General features: G+C 33.0%; 1 protein-coding gene across 3 annotated transcripts; it reads left to right on the top strand.

The window, feature by feature from the left end:
• The first annotated feature begins 675 nt into the window (after positions 1 to 675).
• Positions 676 to 23,341, top strand: LOC103487033 (AAA-ATPase At3g28580-like). 3 transcript variants are annotated; one of them, XM_051083903.1, is made up of 2 exons: positions 691 to 2,171; positions 22,990 to 23,341. In XM_051083903.1, the coding sequence occupies exons 1-2, from the start codon at positions 755 to 757 to the stop codon at positions 23,109 to 23,111; spliced, it is 1,539 nt and encodes a 512-aa protein (XP_050939860.1). In that variant the 5' UTR covers positions 691 to 754; the 3' UTR covers positions 23,112 to 23,341. The 3 variants fall into 3 exon arrangements, with proteins under 3 accessions (XP_008443443.2, XP_050939860.1, XP_050939859.1); XM_051083902.1 differs by having other exon boundaries at positions 22,915 to 23,341; XM_008445221.3 differs by lacking the exon at positions 22,990 to 23,341 and having other exon boundaries at positions 676 to 2,660.
• The last annotated feature ends 65 nt before the right edge of the window (positions 23,342 to 23,406 follow it).

Here is a 23,406-nt window from a genome sequence, read left to right as displayed (position 1 = left end):
TCGTCATAATCTATTGTTATCTGTTTAAATTTTTTAAATAAAAACAAACAAATAGTTTTAACCATATAACTAAAATTCAAAATATAAATAAAGCTGTGTGTTTAAAATATAGCAAAATAAATAGAAAGTATTTGATAAGTATGATAGCAAAGATGGGCATATATATGGCACCTATTACAAGTTTTTTTTAAAAAATAGCCTAAACTTGATGAGAGCGAGAGTCCCTCCTTCGTTCAATTTTCCTCAATGAGAGCCAGAGGCATTGAGAGGGAAAGATACCATGCTCAATGGTATTCACAAATGGATAGTCATCGAGAGAGGGGAAACATTATGTTCAATGGAATTTGCAAATGGGTCGTCACCGGAAGCAAGATACCAAAAGATTGAGAGAAGGAAGATAGTATTTAAATTTCTGTATGACCATAAATTTCACCTTTACATATCCAGTGATGCATTTCTCTTCTTTACAGTCAAACATTGGAATGCGCGTGATTTTGCTCTCCAATTACTTTTTAATAGGGGATGTTAGCCGCCATGAAAGTAGAAAACGAAGTTTCCTTAATTAATAGCAAAATTATAATCATAAGCTTTTACAAATTCCACATGCTGACGAAAATGGTGAGTTCTTAGTCTTCTTAAACAAAGACTTCCACTCTGCTACAAAATTCCCGTCCTCTTCTTATTTAAACCTGCCTTTTCCTCCTCAATTTCTCCACCAGAAAACCTTCAAATTCCACAATTTTCTCAATCAAACATGATCCCAATGCCCATGGGACAGCTCTGGAACAATGTTGGCTCTTTAATGGCGACCTTCATGTTCGTTTGGGCAATCATCCAACAATACTTCCCTTACCGTCTTCGTGCCCACATCGAACGATACGCTCACAAATTTATTGGGTTTCTCAATCCTTACATCACAATCACTTTCCCTGAGTACACCGGCGAGCGTCTTCGGAAAAGTGAAGCCTTTACCGCTATTCAGAATTACCTCAGTTCACGAAGCTCAATTCGAGCTAAGCGTCTGAAGGCAGAGGCGGTCAAAAATAGAAAATCTTTGGTTCTTAGTATGGATGATAATGAAGAAGTTATTGATGAATTTAATGGTGTTAAGATTTGGTGGACTTCTAGTAAAACCGTACCCAAAACTCAGAGTATATCTTACTACCCTACTTCCGACGAGAGACGGTTTTACAAACTGACGTTTCACCGGCGACACAGAGAAACCATTCTTGACTCTTTTATTAATCATATTATGGAAGAAGGAAAGGCCGTGGAGCAGAAAAACCGGCAGAGGAAGCTTTATATGAACAATTCCAGTACGAATTGGTGGCATAAAAGTAGTTGGAGACATGTCCCTTTTGAGCATCCAGCGAATTTCCGTACTCTGGCTATGGATCCGAAGAAGAAACAAGAGATTGTGAATGATTTGGTGAAGTTTAAGAATGGGAAAGAGTATTATGAGAAAGTAGGGAAGGCTTGGAAACGTGGGTATCTTCTCTACGGTCCACCAGGAACAGGGAAATCCACCATGATCGCTGCCATGGCCAATTTCATGGAGTACGATGTTTATGATCTTGAGCTGACGTCTGTTAAGGATAATACAGAGTTGAAGAAGTTGTTGATCGAGATTACGAATAAATCGATTATTGTGATAGAGGATATTGATTGTTCACTTGATCTTACCGGGCAACGGAAGAAGAAGAAGAAAACAGAGGAGGAGGGAGATGAAGCGAAGAAGGAGATTGAGAAGAAGGCTAAAGAGGAAGAGAAGAAAGAGAGCAAAGTGACGCTTTCTGGGCTGTTGAATTTCATCGACGGAATTTGGTCAGCGTGTGGTGGAGAGAGGTTGATTATTTTCACGACGAATCATAAGGAAAAGCTTGACGAAGCTTTGATAAGAAGAGGAAGAATGGACAAACATATAGAGATGTCTTATTGTGGTTTCGAAGCATTCAAAGTTCTTGCAATGAATTACTTGGATGTTGAATGGGATGATTCATACGATAAAATTAAGGAGATGCTAGAAAACATTGAAATGACACCGGCAGACGTGGCAGAGAATTTGATGCCAAAATATGAAGGGGAAGAAACAGGCGAGTGTTTGAAGAGATTGATTAAAGGACTTGAGGATGCAAAAGTGGCAGCTGATAAGAAGAAAGCAGAGGAGGAAGGTGAAGCTGCAAAAATGGCAGAGAAAGAGAAGGAGGAGAAGGAAAAAGAGGAGAAGAAGAAAGCTGAGGAAGAAGCAGAAGCTGCTAAAAGGGAAAAGGAGAAGAAGAAAGAAGAAGAATCGGGTGAGAAGAAGGAATATTGTAGTAAATGCAATGGGGTTGCAACAACAGAGGTGAAGGAGAATGGTCATGTGGAGAAAAAGCAGAACAATTGAAAAAGAATAGCAATGTACGAGGATTTTGTACACCTAGACTTTATTTGTGTCTGTGTGTACGTATGCGCATTTCAATTTAGTGGGTTATTGAAGGTTTAGATTAGTAAAAAAAAAAAAAAAGAAGAAGAAAGATTTGTAATTCGTATAGCATTGTAGTTGCATTATTTGTAGACTGGATTGTTGTGTTGATAAAAGAAAATGGTTTATCAGACTGTAGTAGCCAATGCTCATGATTGATTATGTAATGTTATGACTTTTGATTCTTGGTTTGCCATATTCTAATTCTGAGTTTAGACTTATGAACGGCAAACGTTTTAATGACATAAAAAATATATATTTCCTCCTTCGGTTAAAGTATATGTGAATTTCAACAAAGAGGAAGTGAATGATGGGATTACCAAGAAGACCTTAATTATGACTTGTATGTTTTTAACAAGATTGTATTAATTGCCAAATATGTCCATTTTGTATTAGGTTATTTATCATTTTGGTAAATCCCAAGGTTAAAATTTGATTGTAATTGATTTTGAAACTTGTTTTTTATTTATAATTTGTTGTGAAAAAATTGGTGTAAGGATTGGACAAATGAGAGAAAATGAGAGTAGTTCTATGGAAAAAAAAAGATATCTATATAATTTATTTAAAATGTAACCTTTCAAACTCATGAAAATTTCAAACAAGGAGATGAACTTATTGTGAGAAATACACTTTTGACTATAGTATGTATTAATGGAAACTACAACTGCAGATGTAAAGAAAAAAAAAAGGCAAATACTGATCCAATAAAAAACCAAGGAAACTTATGATAAAATTATTTGAAAAAAGAAAAAAAAATTTATCATAAAGGATAAAATTAATAAAATATTTAATTAGAATATAAAATTTTATTATATTTTATAAATACTTTACTTCATTTTACTATATTTAAATTTAAAAATGTCTATTTAAAAACTACCTTTTAAGTATATATACACGTAATAATTATATATATTTATATTAAAAGAAAACATTTGTTATAGCATAAAATATATATCGAGTCAAAATGAACATAATTTGATGGGTATTTATATTATCAACTTCTTTATTCCATAAATTATTTTGATATATTTACTATATAAAGAAATAAAATAAACGTACAACATACAATATAAATGTTTAAGGGATAAATAATTGCAAAAAAAAATGAAGAAGTATATGTATAGTATATTCACAAGAACTTACAATGCCAAAGAGTGACATAAATTGTTTTGGGTTAGAAAGAAAAAATAAACATCATGTAGCATGCTAGCTTTTGGGTCTTGTGTTCACACCTATGATATCAATAATAGAAACGGCCTCCTAAGTCTATTGCTTTTCTAATCATAATTATTTAATTACCATTTTTTGAAAACTACCCTATTTTAAATACATAAAAAGAACAATCAATTGAACTTTCCTATCCGTTTCCTTTTTAAGGTTATAAAATAATATATATATATATATATATATATATATATATATATATAAAATGTTAGATCTCGTTTACTTTCGGTTATTTTGTTGTTAGTTGGATCTCATTGGCATTTGATGATGGACCACTTTAGGTTACGTTAACGCCTACTAGTGTTAATAACATTTTCGACTCTCGAAAACATGCAGAATGTATCATATTTAACTTGATTATTTTTTGATCAATTGATCAACTTGAATCTCGAGGTGTTAACATTTTTCTCTTGCATTCTACTATCGTCTTTTTATCATCCAATAAATTAAACTTGTTAACCTCATCGATAGACCTTAAGGGCCCGTTTGGGGTTAGGGTTGGGACTGTGGGCTTAGGTTAGCCCAACCCTAACCCCCGTTTGGGCTCAAGGTTAAGGAATCCCTAGTTTTAGGGTTTCCTTAACCTGTTTTCGTCTGCCCCTTCCAACGCCGATTCGTGTCTTCCCCCGTTTTCGTTAATCCGGTTTCGTCGTTTCCCTCAATCCGTGTTCCATTTCCGCGTTGAAACCGATTTCAATCTTCTCCTCAACCCTTCTTCATCGAAATTTTTTTCGTTTTTCTCTTCTTTCTGTCATCTCCCTCAACGAATCAATGTTTCGTTTCGTCTTCTCCCTCAACGAATCAATGTTTCGTTTCGTCTTCTCCCTCAACAAATCTAGGGTTTGTGTTCGTTTTGTGTTGTCCGCTCGATTTCGTTTTTTTTCGTCTTCGTCCCTTAATCCATTCCTTCCTTTTGTATCGTTTTGTCCATTTGTTTCATCTCCCTCAACGAATCGACTGCATGTTGTTTTCTTTCGTCTTCTCCCTCAACGAATCTAGGGTTTCGTTTTCATCCTTTAATCCATTCTGCCGTTGCGTTTTCGCAATGAAACCAGATTTCGTTACGCCGAATCTCTCTCTGCATCTCTCTCATCCGTCTCTCTCACTCCCGAAAGGACTTCTGTGTTTGTTGAAGTCGACGATTTCATTGGCTCCGAACACGATTTCCTTTTGGAATCGTGGGTTTTCGCTCCTTCTTTACTCCTTGCCGCTCGCGGTTCCATTATGTTGTCCGGTCTTTCGCTTGGTAATAAGACAGATACTTCACTCTGCCATTGGATGCCGATGGAGCTTGGTAGGGAGGTATTGGAGTTTTGAATCAACTTTTTTTTTAAAGCCGATGATGAGTTCGAATTTGTGTAAAACTGAATTCTTTTGTAATGTATGTAGTTGTTCGCATTCTGTTGTGTCTTCTGTCTTATTTGTTTACATTTTCCGGCCATGTGTTCTGTATTATTCCGGACATGTCGTTGCCTTACCTTTGGCACCCATGTGTTCTGTGTTATTGGTTAAATTTCTCCGACCATGTGTTCTGTATTATTGGACCCATGTGTTCTGTGTTATTGGTTAAATTTCTCCGGCCATGTTACAATTCTGTTATGTCTTTGTTCACACGAGATTTCAGGAAAAATTTAATTCGTGGAATCGAACTTTGTATTGATTTATGTATTGCGGATACAATCTCTAATATTTACTCCTTTGATTCTTTCTCTCGGATACAAAAAGTAAAATTTAAAACTTCGTGGTCTTCGATCTTCAAGAAGTTGTAACTACAAGTCAATTCGAGCTTCAATCTTCTGGAATTCAAGGAAAGTTTGATCTTCCAAGTCTTCGATCTTTCAGAAGGTTGATTTCGAGGTTGATGATAACTTGCACGTCTTGAGAGTCTTCAGAAGTTTTTGTCTTCAATTCTTCATAGCTTCGATTCTTCTCTTCAATCAAAGGTCCTCCAAATGAATTGTAGATGTCTCTATTTATAGAGAAATTTTATGGGCTTTAAGTGGGCTTGGGCCCGTTTGTTTGTTAGGCTTGGGCCTATCTGTCTGTTGGACTTGGGCTTGGCCCATTTGCTTATTGGGCTTGGGCTTGAGCCCACCTGACACTCTGGGCTTGGGCCCATTTGCTTGTTGGGTTCGTGTCCGGGCCCAATTGTTTGACGGGCTTGGTCCATTATTTCTTGCCTTAATTTATATTTAGGGCTTAATTAGATCAGGTACAAGAAAGCTTAATTATCCAAACCCAATCAAATTATGATTATCACAATATTTATTGTGATGACGTGGCGGAATTTAATTGGCCAAAATTTATTGCTCAACAAATGCCCCTTTTCGAGATTCGTACACCTGCATGAGTGGATGAATTTCGAAAACAATAATCTCCATATGAACAACCCTTCCCTAATAGTGGTTTTTTAATATCATCATAAATTGAAATATGAACAACTTTTTAGTAATAGTGTTTTTTCAATATAATCACAACTTTTGATATTAATTAAATTATATTAAGAGAATACACATTTCATAAACTTCTTCAATGTCTTTAATAAACTTCTTCAAACTTCTTCAATAAGTACTTCTTCAAACTTCTTCAATAAGTACTATTGTTCGATTTTTTTAAAAAAGAAACTTCTTCGAACTTCTTCAAACTTCTTCAATAAGTACTATTGTTCGGTTTTTTAAAAAAAGAAACTTCTTCAAACTTCTTCATAAACTTCTTAAAAAATTGAAATATGTTCAATAAGTATTATTGTTCAATAAGTACTTGTTGTTGTCTTTATTGGATTTTATTTTTCTTTTTTCTTATATTTTTCTTTTCTTTTAACATTTTCTATGTTTTGTTTAAATTTTTTTTTTATTTTCAACCAATTTTATTTCTATTTTTAAAATACTTAATTTAGAACTAAAATACATTGTAAAATTTGTTGAAAATAAAATAAAATTATAAGTAAAAATTCCAAATTACAAATTCCAAACTATTGTTCGGTTTTCAAAAAAAAGAGTCTTAAAAATTAGGGGTGTTTTAAGAAAAAAAAACACAAAGGAAAATTAATTAAAAGGAATTGAGTTGAAAAATATTAGGAAAATAGGATAAACTTCCATTTGGAACTTATTTAATTTTATGTATCATTTTCAATGTTCTCGTCACTCATAATCTATTTTTTTTGTTCTATGTTTATGGTTTTACTAAATACGGATATTACTAAGTTTACAGATCTTTTCACAATATATCGATATTGTACTAATTTAATTAGTACATGTTTTTTAGGGAACTTTACATACATTGTAATGGATGAACAAACACTTATTGGAGTCCTAACTGCATTCACGTTGGCCCAACGTCAGATTTTACTAACGTTGGAGCTATTAATGAACAACAATAAGCGTCTCCCACATACACCGCCCGATATACGCCATAGAATTAGGGAGCTTGCTTACTTTCACATGATACACGAGTCAGATCTTGTGTGTCGGCAAAGCACGCGGATTGATAGGGGAACATTCGCAATTCTATGCCATTTACTTAGAAATGTGGTTGGTCTTTCTTCAACTGAAATTGTCGATGTTGAGGAAATGGTAGCAATGTTCTTGCACGTCCTCGCTCATGACGTGGAGAACCGCGTCATCCAACGAGAATTTGTACGGTCCGGTGAGACAGTATCTCGACATTTCAACATCGTATTCTTGGTTGTTCTTCGACTGTACGAGGAGTTGATAAAGAGACCTGTTCCGGTAACAAGTAATTGCAATGATCAACGTTGGAAGTGTTTCGAGGTGGGCATCATAGAAGTTCACTATATTTCACCTTTACATACATCGCGCTTAATTCAACGTGTTTATTTCAACTTGCAGAACTGCCTTGGCGCGTTAGACGAGACGTACATAAAGGTCAACGTCCCAGCAGGAGATCGGCCTACATTCAAAACGCGTAAGGGGGAAATTGTCACAAACGTTCTGGGGGTCTGTGACACGAAAGGGGATTTCGTTTATGTCCTCGCCGGTTGGGAAGAATCCGCAGCAGACTCTCGGATCCTACGTGATGCAATTTCTCGAGAAAATGGACTACAAGTGCCAAAGGGTATAACTTCTTTATAATAAAACACCGTTGCTTCCTACTTACCTATTTAAAGGTCATAAACAAACCATTTAATAACAGGATATTATTATCTGTGTGATGCGGGATATCCAAACACGGAGGGGTTTCTCGCCCCGTACAGAGGCCAGCGGTACCATTTGCAAGAGTGGCGTGGTGCTGCAAATGCGCCAACAAATGCAAAGGAGTACTTCAACATGAAGCACTCCTTGGCAAGGAATGTTATTGAGCGCGCGTTCGGTGTTCTCAAGGATCGTTGGACCATTCTTCGTGAAAAGTCGTACTATCCCCTGCAAGTCCAGTGTCGCACCATTCTAGCATGTGCCTTGCTTCACAATTTGATCAACAGGGAAATGACATATTGCGAAGAAGTTGACGACAAGGACGAGGGGGACTCCACGTACGCGACAACCACCGCTTCAGAAGACATTCAGTACATTGAGACAACAAACGAGTGGTCTCAGTGGCGCGACGACTTAGCCGAATCGATGTTCACCGAATGGCAGTTGCGTAACACTTAGCTAAGACAATTTTACATAACAAGTTTTCGATTGGAAGGTCGCAATTCTATCATGTCTAACATGTACTGTAAAAAGTAATATGGGATGTTGCATATGAAATGTACGCGTGCCATGAATTTGTATCATGCCTATTTTATTTTGGAGTTTAATGGTGAAATTACTTACGTACTCCATGTATTTTTTCTAATTTCTCATTCTCAGTATGTAAACCTCAAATCGTGCACCGAGACATGTTTGGACGAAGGAGGAGGAGGGGACTCTTGTGGAATGTTTAATGGAGCTAGTGTCAATGGAGGGATGGAAATCAGATAATGGTACGTTTCGCCCAGGATACCTTGCGCAGTTGGTACGCATGATGGGGGAGAAACTACCTGGATGTCAGGTACGAGCAACAACTGTAATTGATTGTAGGATCAAGACACTGAAGCGAACGTTCTAGGCCATTGCCGAAATGCGGGGCCCAGCATGCAGTGGCTTTGGGTGGAACGATGAAGAGAAATGTATCATTGCGGAGAAGGAATTATTTGATAATTGGGTTAGGGTATGGAATATAATTTAAACGTCACACAACGTTCACAATTTACATTTAGTTAACAATTTTTCAATCAGTACTGATACGTGATTTTTTTTTTTGCCCGCAGTCGCATCCTGCAGCGAAGGGACTCCTGAACAAACCATTCCCGTATTACGACGAACTTACATATGTATTCAATCGCGATAGGGCGACCGGTCGGTTCGCTGAGACATTCGCCGACGTGGGGTCTAACGAGCCTGGTGGCGGATATGACAGATTTGATATGGGGGATGGAAACGAGGACTTCCCGCCCGTGTAAAGCCAGGGAATTGACCTCTCGCAGGACGATGTACGTGCATCCCGACCTTCTCGCGCTTCAGTGGATCGAAGAGGAAGAGGGAAAGTCAACGAGACTTCAAGCTTGAAGCGATATATCTGGCGCTCGACCAAACAAACGAGCAACTCAGGCAGATTGCGAAGTGGCCAGCACGCAACCTTGCAAATGACAACCACGTGCACGGAATTTTTCCGCATATTGCGTGAGATGCCAGAACTTACGAGTTTGGATAGGGCCTTATTGCAAAGGCATCTTTTGTCTCGTATGGACGACCTTCGGGGTTTCGTACTCATGCCTGAGGATGAGAGGGAGGGATTTTGTAGAGTCCTCCTACGAGACATAGAGAGATAGTTTATGTTTCTACTGACCTGGGTTGCTTATTATTTCGTTACGTTTTTTTGTCTATGATGTTGACTATTTATGCATTTCCTATTGTGAAGAACTTATTTTCCTCCTTGGTAATGTTTATTTTAAATTAAAGAAAATAGTCACAATTTTCCAAAAGCGTTATAACGGCTATTTATATAGGTTTAAAATTGGATGACTTCGCTATCGCCGATTAAAAATATTCAATAATTTTTTTCTCTTTCTAAAAAATTAATTGTAATAAATTTCTCACAATATGTTCACAAATTTATTTTAATTTGGGCAACTGTATGTACTAATTTAATAACATTACACATACAACAAATAAAATAGGAGAATAAGACGAATTCGAGTGTTTCGTAAAAAAGTATGCAATAATTTTTTTATGATATTTACAATTTAATTTAAAAATATTATACCACATAGAAAATTAATTAACCCAACCCATTTAACAATTTCCCCAAATAAAATTTATCACAAAATTCACATAAACCTACCCACCTAACCCTTCCCCCAAACACATTTTATCATAAAATTCCCATAAAACTACCCACCTAACCCTTCCCCCAAACACATCTTATCATAAAATCCCCATTAATCCTCCCCACCTAACCTTTCCCCCAAACACATTTTATCATAAAATCCCCATTAACTCTTCCCACCTAACCCTTCCCCCAAACACATATTATCATAAAACTACCTTTTTAAACCCTTCCCCCAAACAAGGGTTATGATAAAACTAAGTTTAACTTAACACTAGTTTTATCTTAACACTAACCCTTCCCTAAATCAACCATTCCCCCAAACGCACCCTAAGTCTTACCTTAACAACCAACTTCAACAAACTCAACCACGTAAGTTTGTGTTTTAATATAAAAAAATAAAATTAGTTTATATATGTCACCGACTAATCCATAAATTAAGAAAGTTTGCGACAAAATCTCTCTCTTCCTATATGTGTGTGACATCATCTTCGTTCGTATGCAGTGTGCATTAGATATCCCAACTTTTCCATTTTCTTCCTTTCTTCTCTTTTAAATTCAACAACGAATGAAGATATGCCACCTACCTTTACTCTTTTACTTTCTTTACATTATCATTTTTGACTTATATAATACATAAAAGCAATCAACTTTTTTAATTAAAACCCATAACCCTTTTTAGTATGTTTAAATAAACAAAAGAAAGGAAAAAAAAAAACGATTTTTACCTTTCACATGTAAATTATAATTTTTAATTTCACCCGATTGTTTGGAGTTAGCTATGAGAGTTATTGAAATAGGTAACAATTTTAAGAATAATAATTAGGTGTGTAACAATATTCTAAAAAAATACAAATATAGTCAAGTCAAATTAGAAGTTTGATAGATTCTTATAATCCATTATGGATAAACCAATTTTTTAAAATGTTGTTATGTATGATAAAATTTTGAATCTAATTGCTATGCTTGTAATTTATCCTTTGTCCTAATCATTTGTCACTTGGCTTAAATTTTTTAAACAAAAATAAACAAACAACTTTAGTTATATAACCAAAATTCAAAATATAATTAAAGTTGTGTTGTTTTTAAATATAACAAAATAAATCAAAATATTAATAAATATAACACTAAAATTTTAGTATATTGATGGAAAGGTAGGGCATATATATACAATAAAGTAATTGAAGTAAATGTACAAAACACAAAGCTAGCCAACTAATGAAAGAAAAGAAAAACTCTCTTGTCTAAACATCTAGCTCCCACTAAAGATTTCGTTGAAATTGTTCGTTTGGAAATTTTCCGAAAAGCTAATCATAGGTTCTTCTTTCCATCGAAACAATAGAGTCGTTATGCTCATTACTAAACTTGTTGAAGAGATGAAATATAGCCAAGGTATATCTTTTTTATCAGAGGTTGAATCGATCATCAGAAGAAGAATTAGGCCAAAAATTAGGATACATTCTGAGAAAATAAAACTTTCGTCGAAAAGAAGCAAATGAAAGGCTTTCATAAAAATTCTCGTAGAATCGAGAATGAAGTTTTCATTCTGTACATATCAGATCATGAATTAGTAACTGCATCTAATCTCCAAAAAAAACCTCACTTGTTTCAAACTTTCTCTTTTTGGAATGGAATATTTATGGAATCCCCATGAATAGGATCAAACCAAACTCTGCTTTACGTAAAGTTGCTAGAGTACGCTTAACCTCGGGAATTGAAATCATTACTTATATACTCGGATCATCTTCCATCACAGATAGTTATCTATTTTGTAGACGGTGATATTTTGTTGTATTTATAAATATTTTTAGTAGTTTTATCATTTAAAATAATTTTTCATGAACCTTTTACCACATAAATTTTATCTTTGTGTAACGCTCCCAAAATTAAGATAACTTTGGAGTTAATTATCTTAGTTTTTTGTTTAATTAGATTTAATTTATTGGGCATTATTTTGAATTCATAATTATTGGATTTTGTGAAAATCAAAATTAATTCAATATTTGTTTGATATATTTAATTAACCACAGGTTTTAGCTTGTAATGTTTGTTGAGATTTGATTAAATTCTATGTTATGAGGTTTGAGTAAAGTTGGGGATTTTTGGTGTTGTTGAAATTGAATTAAATTAAATAATTATGGATGTTATTTAATTAAATTGTAGAGGAAAAATTTTGTTGAAGATTTGATAATTATATGTATATATGGAAATATATATATATATATAATTACTATGGGAAAGAAAAGATAATTATATTTTTTAAAATATAATTATTTAAGGAAAAGATAATTTGTATTTTAGGGAAGATATTTATTAAGGGAGAAAAAGAAAAATGTAATTATTTGTAAAAAGATAATTATTTTTGGAGAAAGATAAATAATAATTAATTATTGTTGAAGATAATTAAATATTTTGAAAAAAAGATAAATATTGATTTTGGAAATAAGTTGTTATGATCGGGTAAATAAGGAAAGAGAAGGAATTGAATTTATTTAAAAGGAAAATTGATAATTATATATTTAAATATAATTATTATGAAAAGGAAAGTAACATCTCAAATCTTTAAGGAATTTTTATTAATTATATTAGATTATTTGGGTGTTATATTAAGAATTAGAGCCAAAATTTAATTGTTGGGTTAATATAATTCATGTTGAAATTTATGAATGATTTATTGGAAAAATTTTGGTTGATTAAAAGAATCGATGATTTAAATTAATTTGAGATCTTGAAGTGAAAAGTTGGTTTTGATAGAATTGAATTTACTTTAGTATATATATGGATATATATAGGGTTCTTTTTAAAAATATAAAAAAGCAGCAACATTTTACACTATGTAAAATAATTTCGAAAATGGAAAAATCCCACACACCCACAATGAAAAATACCAAAAATGTCTGTCAACAACGCCTTTAGATTTGGTGATTTGGCTATCCAAATCTAAACGATTTATTTTTTCAATTCTATCGTGTAATTAAATTAATCGTTTAATTTGGTTATATGATTGTTTAATTTAATTACACAATCGTTTAAATTTGGTTACACGATCCTAAACGATTTTTTTTTCAAAATTTCGTACAGTTTAGATTTGGCTGAACGAATTTTTTTCTAGATTCTTTTGATACACGATCGTTTATATTTGATTACACCATCGTTTACTTTTTTTACATAATCGTTTATTTTTTTTACACAATCGTTTACTTTTTTACACGACCGTTTAGATTTGGTTATCAAATTAAAAAAAAAAATAAGAAAGACGATGGAAAGAAATCGCGGAGGAAAAAAAGAAAGACGATGTAAAGAAATCGCAGCAGATAAAAAAAAGAGAAAAAAAATAAAGACGAAAAGAAATCGCGGTGGAAGAAGAAAATGGAAAAGAAGAAAGACTATGGAAAGAAATTGTGGCGAAAAGGAGAAGAAAGACAGAAGATCAAACCTGAAATATTTAAAAAATGACCAACTTTATGAGCTTTGTTACACGGACTTTGTTATATTTATGAAAATTAACCATATATATATTTAATTAATAATCTGTATTTTCGATGAAATATGATATTAATTATTTGGTTTTGTATAAATAATTAATATAGAAAAGTAAATTAAATATAAGACGAAATATAATTATTTTTATTTGGAAAAGAAGATAATCTATAAAGAGAGATGGTTGATTTGATTGGACGAAAAAGATGATATATTTATTTAAAAGAGATAATGATGGTTTATATATATATATATGTTTATATTTTGGTGAGAGAAAATAATAATAACAAACAAGTATTATTATTATTAGTAGTTATAAATGCCTAAGATTTTGTTATTTATTGAAAAAAGATAATGGAAATAAATATATATATTTTTTGGTATTATATATTATTGTTATTATTTAAGTCTATAAATAATATTGAAATGTTTAAGTTGGAAAGAAAAGGAAAAAGAAAAATGTTTTTAATCCTCTTCACTAAGATAACCCTTTGTCGCCGCCGCCTCATTTTAGTTATGATTGGTCCCTTTGCTAAAGTTTGAAGATTTAAAGAATGTTTCAACCTTCATTTGAGTAACCTTAGTAAGCTAAGAAAATTAAATTAATAATTTGTTGATTTAATTTTGGATCGTTTTTTTAAAGGTTCAATTGGTTTTTTTTTTTTGTTTTTTAGATTTAATCTTGGATTTTTCCCAATCAAAGTTGAATTAGTTTCAACCCCAACTTTTTTTTTTAAGTTAATAAATTTGGGAGAATTTTTTTATGATAGCCAATTACTAATTTTATTAATTAAGATAATGGAATTTTCTTTAATAATTAGGATCAAATTAATTGGAGAATTTTACTGTCAGCTAGGAAGTACTTTGTTTGGCTAAAAATATCCAGGTTCGATTCTCCTGCTAGACTTTCGAACTAAAGTTAAGAGCTTGAATATAATTTTTCATTATGCATTGATGTAGCTAAGATGCATAATGTGTTGATGTTGATGTTGATGACTGATGTACATTGATGATGATGCATGATATATTAATAACTTGATTAAGAATGTTATAATTAATATTCATGTCATGTTTATGATGTTTATGATATGTTACATGCTATGGATTAGTGTTCTCTTAATTTTGTCTATTAGAGTCGTACCCATATGGGTGTCCCTTGGGATCACCACATTTTTATGACTCTATGGTTCGCTGGGACTGCCAGTTTGTCATGATATGTTAATGAGTGGTCCGACGGGGTCACTTAAAGCCTTATTGTCTTAAATGTTCATTCAGGTCCACTGAAGACTAGTTTGTCCTAAGTGTTCCTTCGAGTTCACCGAAAACCAATTTTGTCCTAGGCATTTCTTTAGGTTCATCGAAGACCAGATGTGTTTCTACGGGATCATTAGATTGCGTGTGTTCGAGAACGCGCCAGTTTAGGGGTACTTCTTTATAGGACCCTAATGGGCGAAGGTAAAGGTAAAGGAAAGCTGGCGAGCGACAGAGAAGAATCCGTGACATGTCATATGGGGTCTCAATTTTGCTTCCACGTTTATGTATCAATGTTTCAGTATTTTGTTTTTAATAAAAATTTAGTGTTCCTCTTTTTAAGAAATTGTCAAAATTGTTATTTATCTTTTAAAGTAACAGTTTCCCCTTTTTATGAGAAAGTGCCTTTTGTTATTAGTCTTTTAGTAATGACCTCAACTTAGTATAAAGAGTTGGTCGATACACTTTGATATGAATTATAAACAATAGAATTTAGTCTATTTAATATTTAAAATGTTTTCAAGTTCTCAAGTTTAGTTTTAAATTTTTAATTCATCAAACTGTGCAGAATATGAATAGTCTTCTATTTCTTTTGACATATGTTGCAATCTTAATCTTAATCTTAAACTTTAGAAATTGTTGTCAAATATCATTGAAAATATTTTTTTTCTTAAACCTTCAATAAATTAAAAAGGATACGTACGAAATGAAAGTAATACAGATGAAAAACAAGTTAGAGTTTTCTTTTATGAGAACTTTACATCAATAGCAAAATTTGCAAACTATTTTAAGAAATAGTAAAAAATTCTTCAATACGCATAGATCTTTAATTTTTTTTAAAAAAAAATATAAAATTGTCTTCGTTATTCTCGCTTTTCTCACTATCGATTTCTTCATCATCATCGTGCAACTTCTTCTTCTTCTTAATCGGCTTCATGTGGCTTCATCATCTTTGACTTCTTCCTCTTCTTTTACGTTAATTAGCATCTTCTCCTTGTTTTTCTTCTCCATTGATCGGTTGCTTCCTTTTCCTTTATCGATTGAATTAAGGTCGACCAAAGTTGGAGAAGTTCTTCTTCTTCTTTGATTCAATAGTTAGGTTTTTCTTCTCTTCTTCTTCAACTAGTTGAAATTTGAATTTAGAGTCTGTGGTAGATTTCTATCAACTTTATCACTGTTTATCACTAATAGATAGTGATACAACGATATTGTTGTCTATCGAGTCCCTCCTTCGTTCTAATTTCCTCAACGAGAGTGAGAGACATCGAGAGGGATAGGTTGAAAGGGGAAGATACCATGTTCAATAGTATTTACAAATGGATTGTTATCGAGAACAAGAGTGAGAGATTGAGAGAGCTAGGGAAGACATTGTGTTCAATGGAATTTGCAAATGGGTCGCCACCGAAAGCAAGATCGAGAGCAAAAGATTGAGAGAAGGAAGATAGTGTTCAACAATATATTGACAAACGGGTTGTCAAACGAGAGTAAGAGTATAGAGTTCTATCATCATTTATCACTGATAAAAACATGTTGAAATAAGAAGAAGAGGAACAAAATCAGTTTGCTGGAGAGGAAGAAGAAGCTGTTAGGAGAGAGAGATCATGAAAAAGAAGAATTAAATATGGTATAAATGGACGAATTTACCATATTACCTAAATTTCTTTAATCTTGATTAATATTTTTCTTAATTATCAACAACCGTATATATTTGTATTTATTAATGTAATATTTATTATCTTTAGAATGAATTAAATATGGTATAAATTATTATCATACACAATAAATATATTCAATTTCATGCTAAACTAAAAGTTATTTTCTCATGATCATCAATTCGACGCCGACATTCTTCTCCGATTTTTACTACAAAAAAAATTGTTCTTTTTTCTTCCATTTTGATTTCCTTCTTGTGATACGGTTAGTCCTTTTTTTTTTGGTATATTATTTATTCTTCCATTTCATTGCATATATAATTTTTTCATTCAAAAATTTGTTCTTTCTTCTTCCATTTCGTAAAATATATTTCGGTAATGTTTTTCCTATTTTGATTTTTCACATATGCTACTGAATAATACATTTATCACTACAAGAAATCGAGATTTTCTCGACGTCGAAAAACGTCGGGGAAAGTGAAAAATATGTCGGGAAAGGATCTCCTGACGCAATCCTCGATGTCAGGACAAACGTCGAGAGAAGTGAGTCGGGATAGGCTTTCCCGACGCTGTGTTGGTCACGCGTCGGGAAAGCCTCTCCCAATGCCGTCTTTCCCGACGCAGTACATGGCGTCGGGAAAGCCTTGTCTACTTTCTCGACACCATGTACTGCATAAGAAAAGCCTCCCCCGACAGGCTTTATCGTGCAACTTTGTTAAGGAACCGTTTTGCCGACACTATATTGAAAGCTCGAGAAAAGACATTTGAAAAGGTTCGTTAAACTTGAGATATTTCTTGTTTATCCAATATTAGGTCAACCCTATGATGCACAGACGCACACATGTTCATTCAATGAAAGTTGTTTCAATAAAAAAATATTCATTTAAGATATATTTGTTTAGATAGTCATTGACTGACTTAGCTACAGGGTGACAAACGGGATCCTGAAAAAGTGAGAATGAAGAGAGAAGAACTTGAAAGACAGCAAAGAGAAGGTTGGCGGCGAGCTACAGATGGAGGAAGGTTGAAGCTGAAGTTGCGGTCGTGGCGACGAACGGCTGCGAGGGACGGCAACGACGATGGAACGGACGAAAACGAGCTACGAACGGCGACAAATGTTTCTCTCTTCTCCGAACCCTTTCCCTTTCGTTTTCAGTTATGTGTAAAACATAAACGAAATAAATATTCAGGAGATCTCCCGACGCACTACTTACGACGTCGGGAAGACCTAGGCCTTTTTCGATGCACTACTTGCCTTTCCCGACACACACTTGCAACATCGGGAAAACCTAGACCTTGGGAATACCCCTTATTTCCCACGTGAGGCTTTTTTCGACGCACTACTTACGGCATCGGGAATACCTAGGCCTTTCCCGACGCGTTAGGCCGACATCGGAAATACCCTTTATTTTTCGATGGCCTTTCCCGATGCGTTAGTTCGGTGTCAGGAATATCCCTTATTTCCCGACGTCTTGTGTCCGACACGTGAATTGTGCGTCGGGAAAACCTTTTATTCCTGACGTCTTACTTTATGCGTCAAGAATAGCTTTTTCTCCCGACGTCTTACTTTATGCATCGAGAGAACCTCTTATTCTCGACGTCTTTTTCGACGTCGGAAAAAGTCTGATTTCTTGTAGTGTATGTTTTGTGATCTGTTACATATGTACTACTGCATATATTCAATAATACATACACAATTTTTTTCTAATGTTATGTAATTTTTTCTTACGCAACTTATATACTACTGCATATATTCAATAATTACGCCATTTTCCGATCATCTTATTCATGTTTTTGTTTAGTAAAGTTTTCATGAACAATATATACATTCATATACCATTGTTTAATCTACTTCTATCATGTGATTTATCATATACATACATCTTATTCATATTTATGTTTTGTGATTTGTTACATATATACTATTGCATATATTCGATAATACATAAATTGTAGTTGAATTTCATTATATATCATTGCATACACAGATGACGTTATCTGTATATATACAATAACAGGTATTTAGTGACACATATAGTTCAGTTTTTTTCTTCATGTTTTGTATCATTTCCTTTAATTTTTTTTCTCAATTTGATTAGTAATTTCTTTGATTTCTTACATATATACTATTGCATAATATATTTATGTTCTGTGATTTGTTACAAATAGACTACTGCATATATTCAACAATATAGAAATTAAAGTTGTCATCCTCCTACCGAATGTAAAACGTTCAGTTGGTCGACCAAAGAAGATTAGAATTTCTTCTAAAATGGAGTTCAAGAGACGCGTTAAATGTGAACGTTGTGGACGTGTTGGCCATAACCGAAAGATATACAAGTTTTTATTATTGAATTAATTTTTTCCTTCTTATTATTAGGCTTTAGTATGTTGTTTCAGAATTTTATTTGAAATATTCATATTCCAATTTTTAGTTCAATTATTTTATTTCAATATTTTCACATAAATTTTCAGCGCACTAATCAAACTTCCTCAATTTATTATATTTAATATACTACCATTCATATATAATCACTATTGTTTCAAACAACTTATTATTTTTTATATATAATATGAATATTTGAAATAAAATACATAAACTAATTTAACAAATTGAAAACACAGCCTTTCATTCACAAAATATACAATGTATTAGTTCATATATTATTCATAAATCAACTTAACATATTCTATTTTTCGGTAAATGTATGTCAATTTATATGTATTATTGTATATATGAAGGTGTATATACACACTAAATGACAAACCGATATATCATATCTTTTGGAAATTGTATGTCAACATATATTTATAAATTGTATATACCAAGTGGTATATATCTAAATACAATATTACGAAATCGAAGTTTAAAATGTTCTAGGAAATCTATGATGTAATGGGAGTATGGAAAAATATGAGGAATTGAGGAAGACAACTAACCGAAAGTATGAGAATAATGAAAAATCTCGATATAAACTGTGAAAAACAAAATCGAAATCGGTGATAGAGGAAATAGGATTACGTGAATAAGGAAACTGGATGTACCAAAATTGAAAGAATATGTTGCAATTTTTCGGTGACGGAATTGGGCTTACTTGAAGAAAACGGAAGTGACTGAAGAAATTAACGAAATTGAAGAATAACAAGTTGCCAGCGTCGGATGAAAAATAGGGATGAATTAGGCGGTGATGCAAATAATATGAAATATAATATTCATTACCGGAATTCATTATGATATTTTTTAAAAAGTATTTGTTAATAATGAATAATATTATAATTAAGGTAACGTTTAATTCATTACAATAATAATTTTACAATAATTACAATAATTACTATAATATTTAAGGAAATTAGAACTTAGACAATAATGAATAATGTAAATAAAAAAAAATATTTTAATTTCAAAAAATTCATATAATTAATGTTAATGATAAGGTTAGAGTTGTCTTAAAAATATAGAAAATTATAATAAGATAAAAAAATTAATTTAGAAACATGTGTGAATTAGGTCTTTTATCTAAATCTTTCTGAATCAAATCAGGTTGGAGAATGGGCTAGGTATCTTTCATTCAAACCATAAAGAAGAACCCAAAAAAAAAATAGAAAATTAGGTTAATTTATTTATATAAAAAAAATTAAAAATATTTATAGATGATATGTAACTGAAAAAAATTGAAGTCCACAAAATCATCATTATTTTTAGATAAATTTTATATTTGTATTTGTTGGTTTTGAATATTCTGGACAATTCATTTATTCATTTCCTCTTCGTACTATTAAATTTCTTTATATCGTTATTTTTCCTTCATATTCACACTTTTTTGTTAGTGATTTTTCTTCCTTTTCTTTTCCAAAATTTCTTCCTTCTTCGTAATATATCTTTTTTTTTTCCTTTATTTTTCCACTACACGATTGTGTATGAAAATATGAACGATCACGTACCAATATTTAAACGATATGTTAACAATATTTGAAATATAAATATTTTTTAGTGGCACATGTGTGACTGATTAGTTGCAACTTGTAAATATTTTCTTGTTTTATTCTATTTTTTAAAGAACCCTAAAAGATTATTGACATTACTTTTGATATATATTATATTTATTTAGTCAGTTTGAGATTTCATTTTTTTTCCCTCTAAACTAGAGGATATTAATTATATTTTCCACTCGAAACCACCAAATTGGCCAACTTCAATCGTTTCGGTCAGTTTAAAGTGATTTTTTCAGGGTTTCCTTTACTCGACTCATAATATATATCGAGAGAGTATAAGAGCCTTTTGGTAGAGAACCCGATTTCTATTTTATGTTTTCAAATTCAATAGGTTCAATGGATATGCATTTGATAAACAACCCAAATTCTGTTTCAAAAATCTATTTTCGAATTCTATGATCCAAAATAGAACAAATTCTTAAAACAACTTTTTTATGTTTTCATTTTATCTAGATTTTGACTTTTGCATTTTAAAAGCATAATTAAGTTAATTACATATATAAACACAACTACAAATACAATATACAATGCTATACTCAATTCATTTTTTAAATATAATAAGTATTATGTAATGTATTATAAATTATATACATAAATAAATTTACAGTATGCTTCAATTAAATCTTAATAAATTGGTAAGATGGGGTCTTTCTATTTATAAGTATATAATATGAAATAAATTTAAACATCTTTTTACAATTAGAATTCAATTTTCGAAATTGGAAACATAAAATAATAAAATATAACTTGGTTTTCAAATTTATGTTTTTAAAAAGAACATAGTTTCACTTCTGGACATCCAATGATTCATCACCTCTTCTGGTAAAGTCAAACATTGGAACGCCCATGATTTTGCTCTTCAAACATGTATTTGTAGGGGCCGCCATGAAAACAGATATTAATAAAAACGAAGTCTCCTTAATTAATAACAAAGTTATAATCATAAGGTTTTACAAATTCCACATACCGACGAAAATGGTGACTCCTCAGTATTCTTAAACAAAGACTTCCACTCTGCAACAAATACCCCTCCTCCTCCCCATCCTTCTTATTTAAACCCCTCCTTTTCCGTCTCAAATTCACCACCAATAAACCTTCAAATTCCAAAATTTTCTCAATCAAACATGACCCCAATGCCCATGGGACAGCTCTGGAACAATGTCGGCTCTTTAATGGCGACCGGTATGTTCGTTTGGGCAATCATCCAACAATACTTCCCTTACCATCTTCGTGCTCACATCGAACGATACGCTCACAAATTTATTGGGTTTCTTTATCCTTACATCACAATCACTTTCCCTGAATACACCGGCGAGCGTCTCCGGAAAAGTGAAGCCTTTACCGCTATTCAGAATTACCTCAGTTCACGCAGCTCGATTCGAGCTAAGCGTCTGAAAGCAGAGGCGGTCAAAGATAGCAAATCTTTGGTTCTTAGTATGGATGACAATGAAGAAGTTATTGATGAGTTTAAAGGCGTTAAGATTTGGTGGACTTCTAGTAAAACCGTACCCAAGACTCAGAGTATATCTTACTACCCTACTTCCGACGAGAGACGGTTTTACAAACTGACGTTTCACCGGCGACACAGAGAAACCATTCTTGACTCTTTTATTAATCATATTATGGAAGAAGGAAAGGCCGTGGAGCAGAAAAACCGGCAAAGGAAGCTTTATATGAACAATTCCAGTACGAATTGGTGGTATAAAAGTAGTTGGAGACATGTCCCTTTTGAGCATCCAGCGAATTTCCGTACTCTGGCTATGGATCCGAAGAAAAAACAAGAGATTGTGAATGATTTGGTGAAGTTTAAGAATGGGAAAGAGTATTATGAGAAAGTGGGAAAGGCTTGGAAACGTGGGTATCTTCTGTACGGTCCACCAGGAACAGGGAAATCCACCATGATCGCTGCCATGGCCAATTTCATGGAGTACGATGTTTATGATCTTGAGCTGACGTCTGTTAAGGATAATACAGAGTTGAAGAAGTTGTTGATCGAGATTTCGAATAAATCGATTATTGTGATAGAGGATATTGATTGTTCACTTGATCTTACGGGGCAACGGCAGAAGAAGAAGAAAACAGAGGAGAAGGGAGATGAAGCGAAGAATGAGATCGAGAAGAAGGCTAAAGAGGAAGAGAAGAAAGAGAGCAAAGTGACGCTTTCTGGGCTGTTGAATTTCATCGACGGAATTTGGTCAGCGTGTGGTGGAGAGAGGTTGATTATTTTCACGACGAATCATAAGGAAAAGCTTGACGAAGCTTTGATAAGAAGAGGAAGAATGGACAAACATATAGAGATGTCTTATTGTGGTTTCGAAGCATTCAAAGTTCTTGCAATGAATTACTTGGATGTTGAATGGGATGATTCATACGATAAAATTAAGGAGATGCTAGAAAACATTGAAATGACACCGGCAGACGTGGCAGAGAATTTGATGCCAAAATATGAAGGGGAAGAAACAGGCGAGTGTTTGAAGAGATTGATTAAAGGACTTGAGGATGCAAAAGTGGCAGCTGATAAGAAGAAAGCCGAGGAGGAAGCTGAAGCTGCAAAAATGGCAGAGAAAGAGAAGGAGGAGAAGGAAAAAGAGGAGAAGAAGAAAGCTGAGGAAGAAGCTGAAGCTGCTAAAAAGGAAAAGGAGCAAAAGAAAGAAGGAGAATCGGGTGAGAAGAAGGAATGTAAATGCAATGGGGTTGCAACAACAGAGGCGAAGGAGAATGGTCATGTGGAGAAGTAACAGAACGATTGAAAAAGACACGAGCATTGGTACATGCAGACTTTATATGTGGGTATTTGCATTTCAGTTTAGTGGGTCATTGAAGATTTAGATTTCTAAATTGTTTAATATTTAAAGAAAAACAAAAACCCAAAAAAAATAAAAAAGGATTTGTAATTCGTATAGCATTTTAGTTGAATTATTTGTAGTTTCGATTACTGTGTTAATAAAAGATAGTTTGTATTGTATTAGCCAATGCTCGTGGATTGATCGAGTATGTTTTGACTTCTACCGTCATTGATTCTCGGCTAGTCAT

This window comes from Cucumis melo, chromosome 4 (genome assembly GCF_025177605.1).
Source record: "Cucumis melo cultivar AY chromosome 4, USDA_Cmelo_AY_1.0, whole genome shotgun sequence".
Lineage (NCBI taxonomy): Eukaryota > Viridiplantae > Streptophyta > Magnoliopsida > Cucurbitales > Cucurbitaceae > Cucumis > Cucumis melo.
This window is presented reverse-complemented; position numbering and strand designations above follow the sequence as displayed.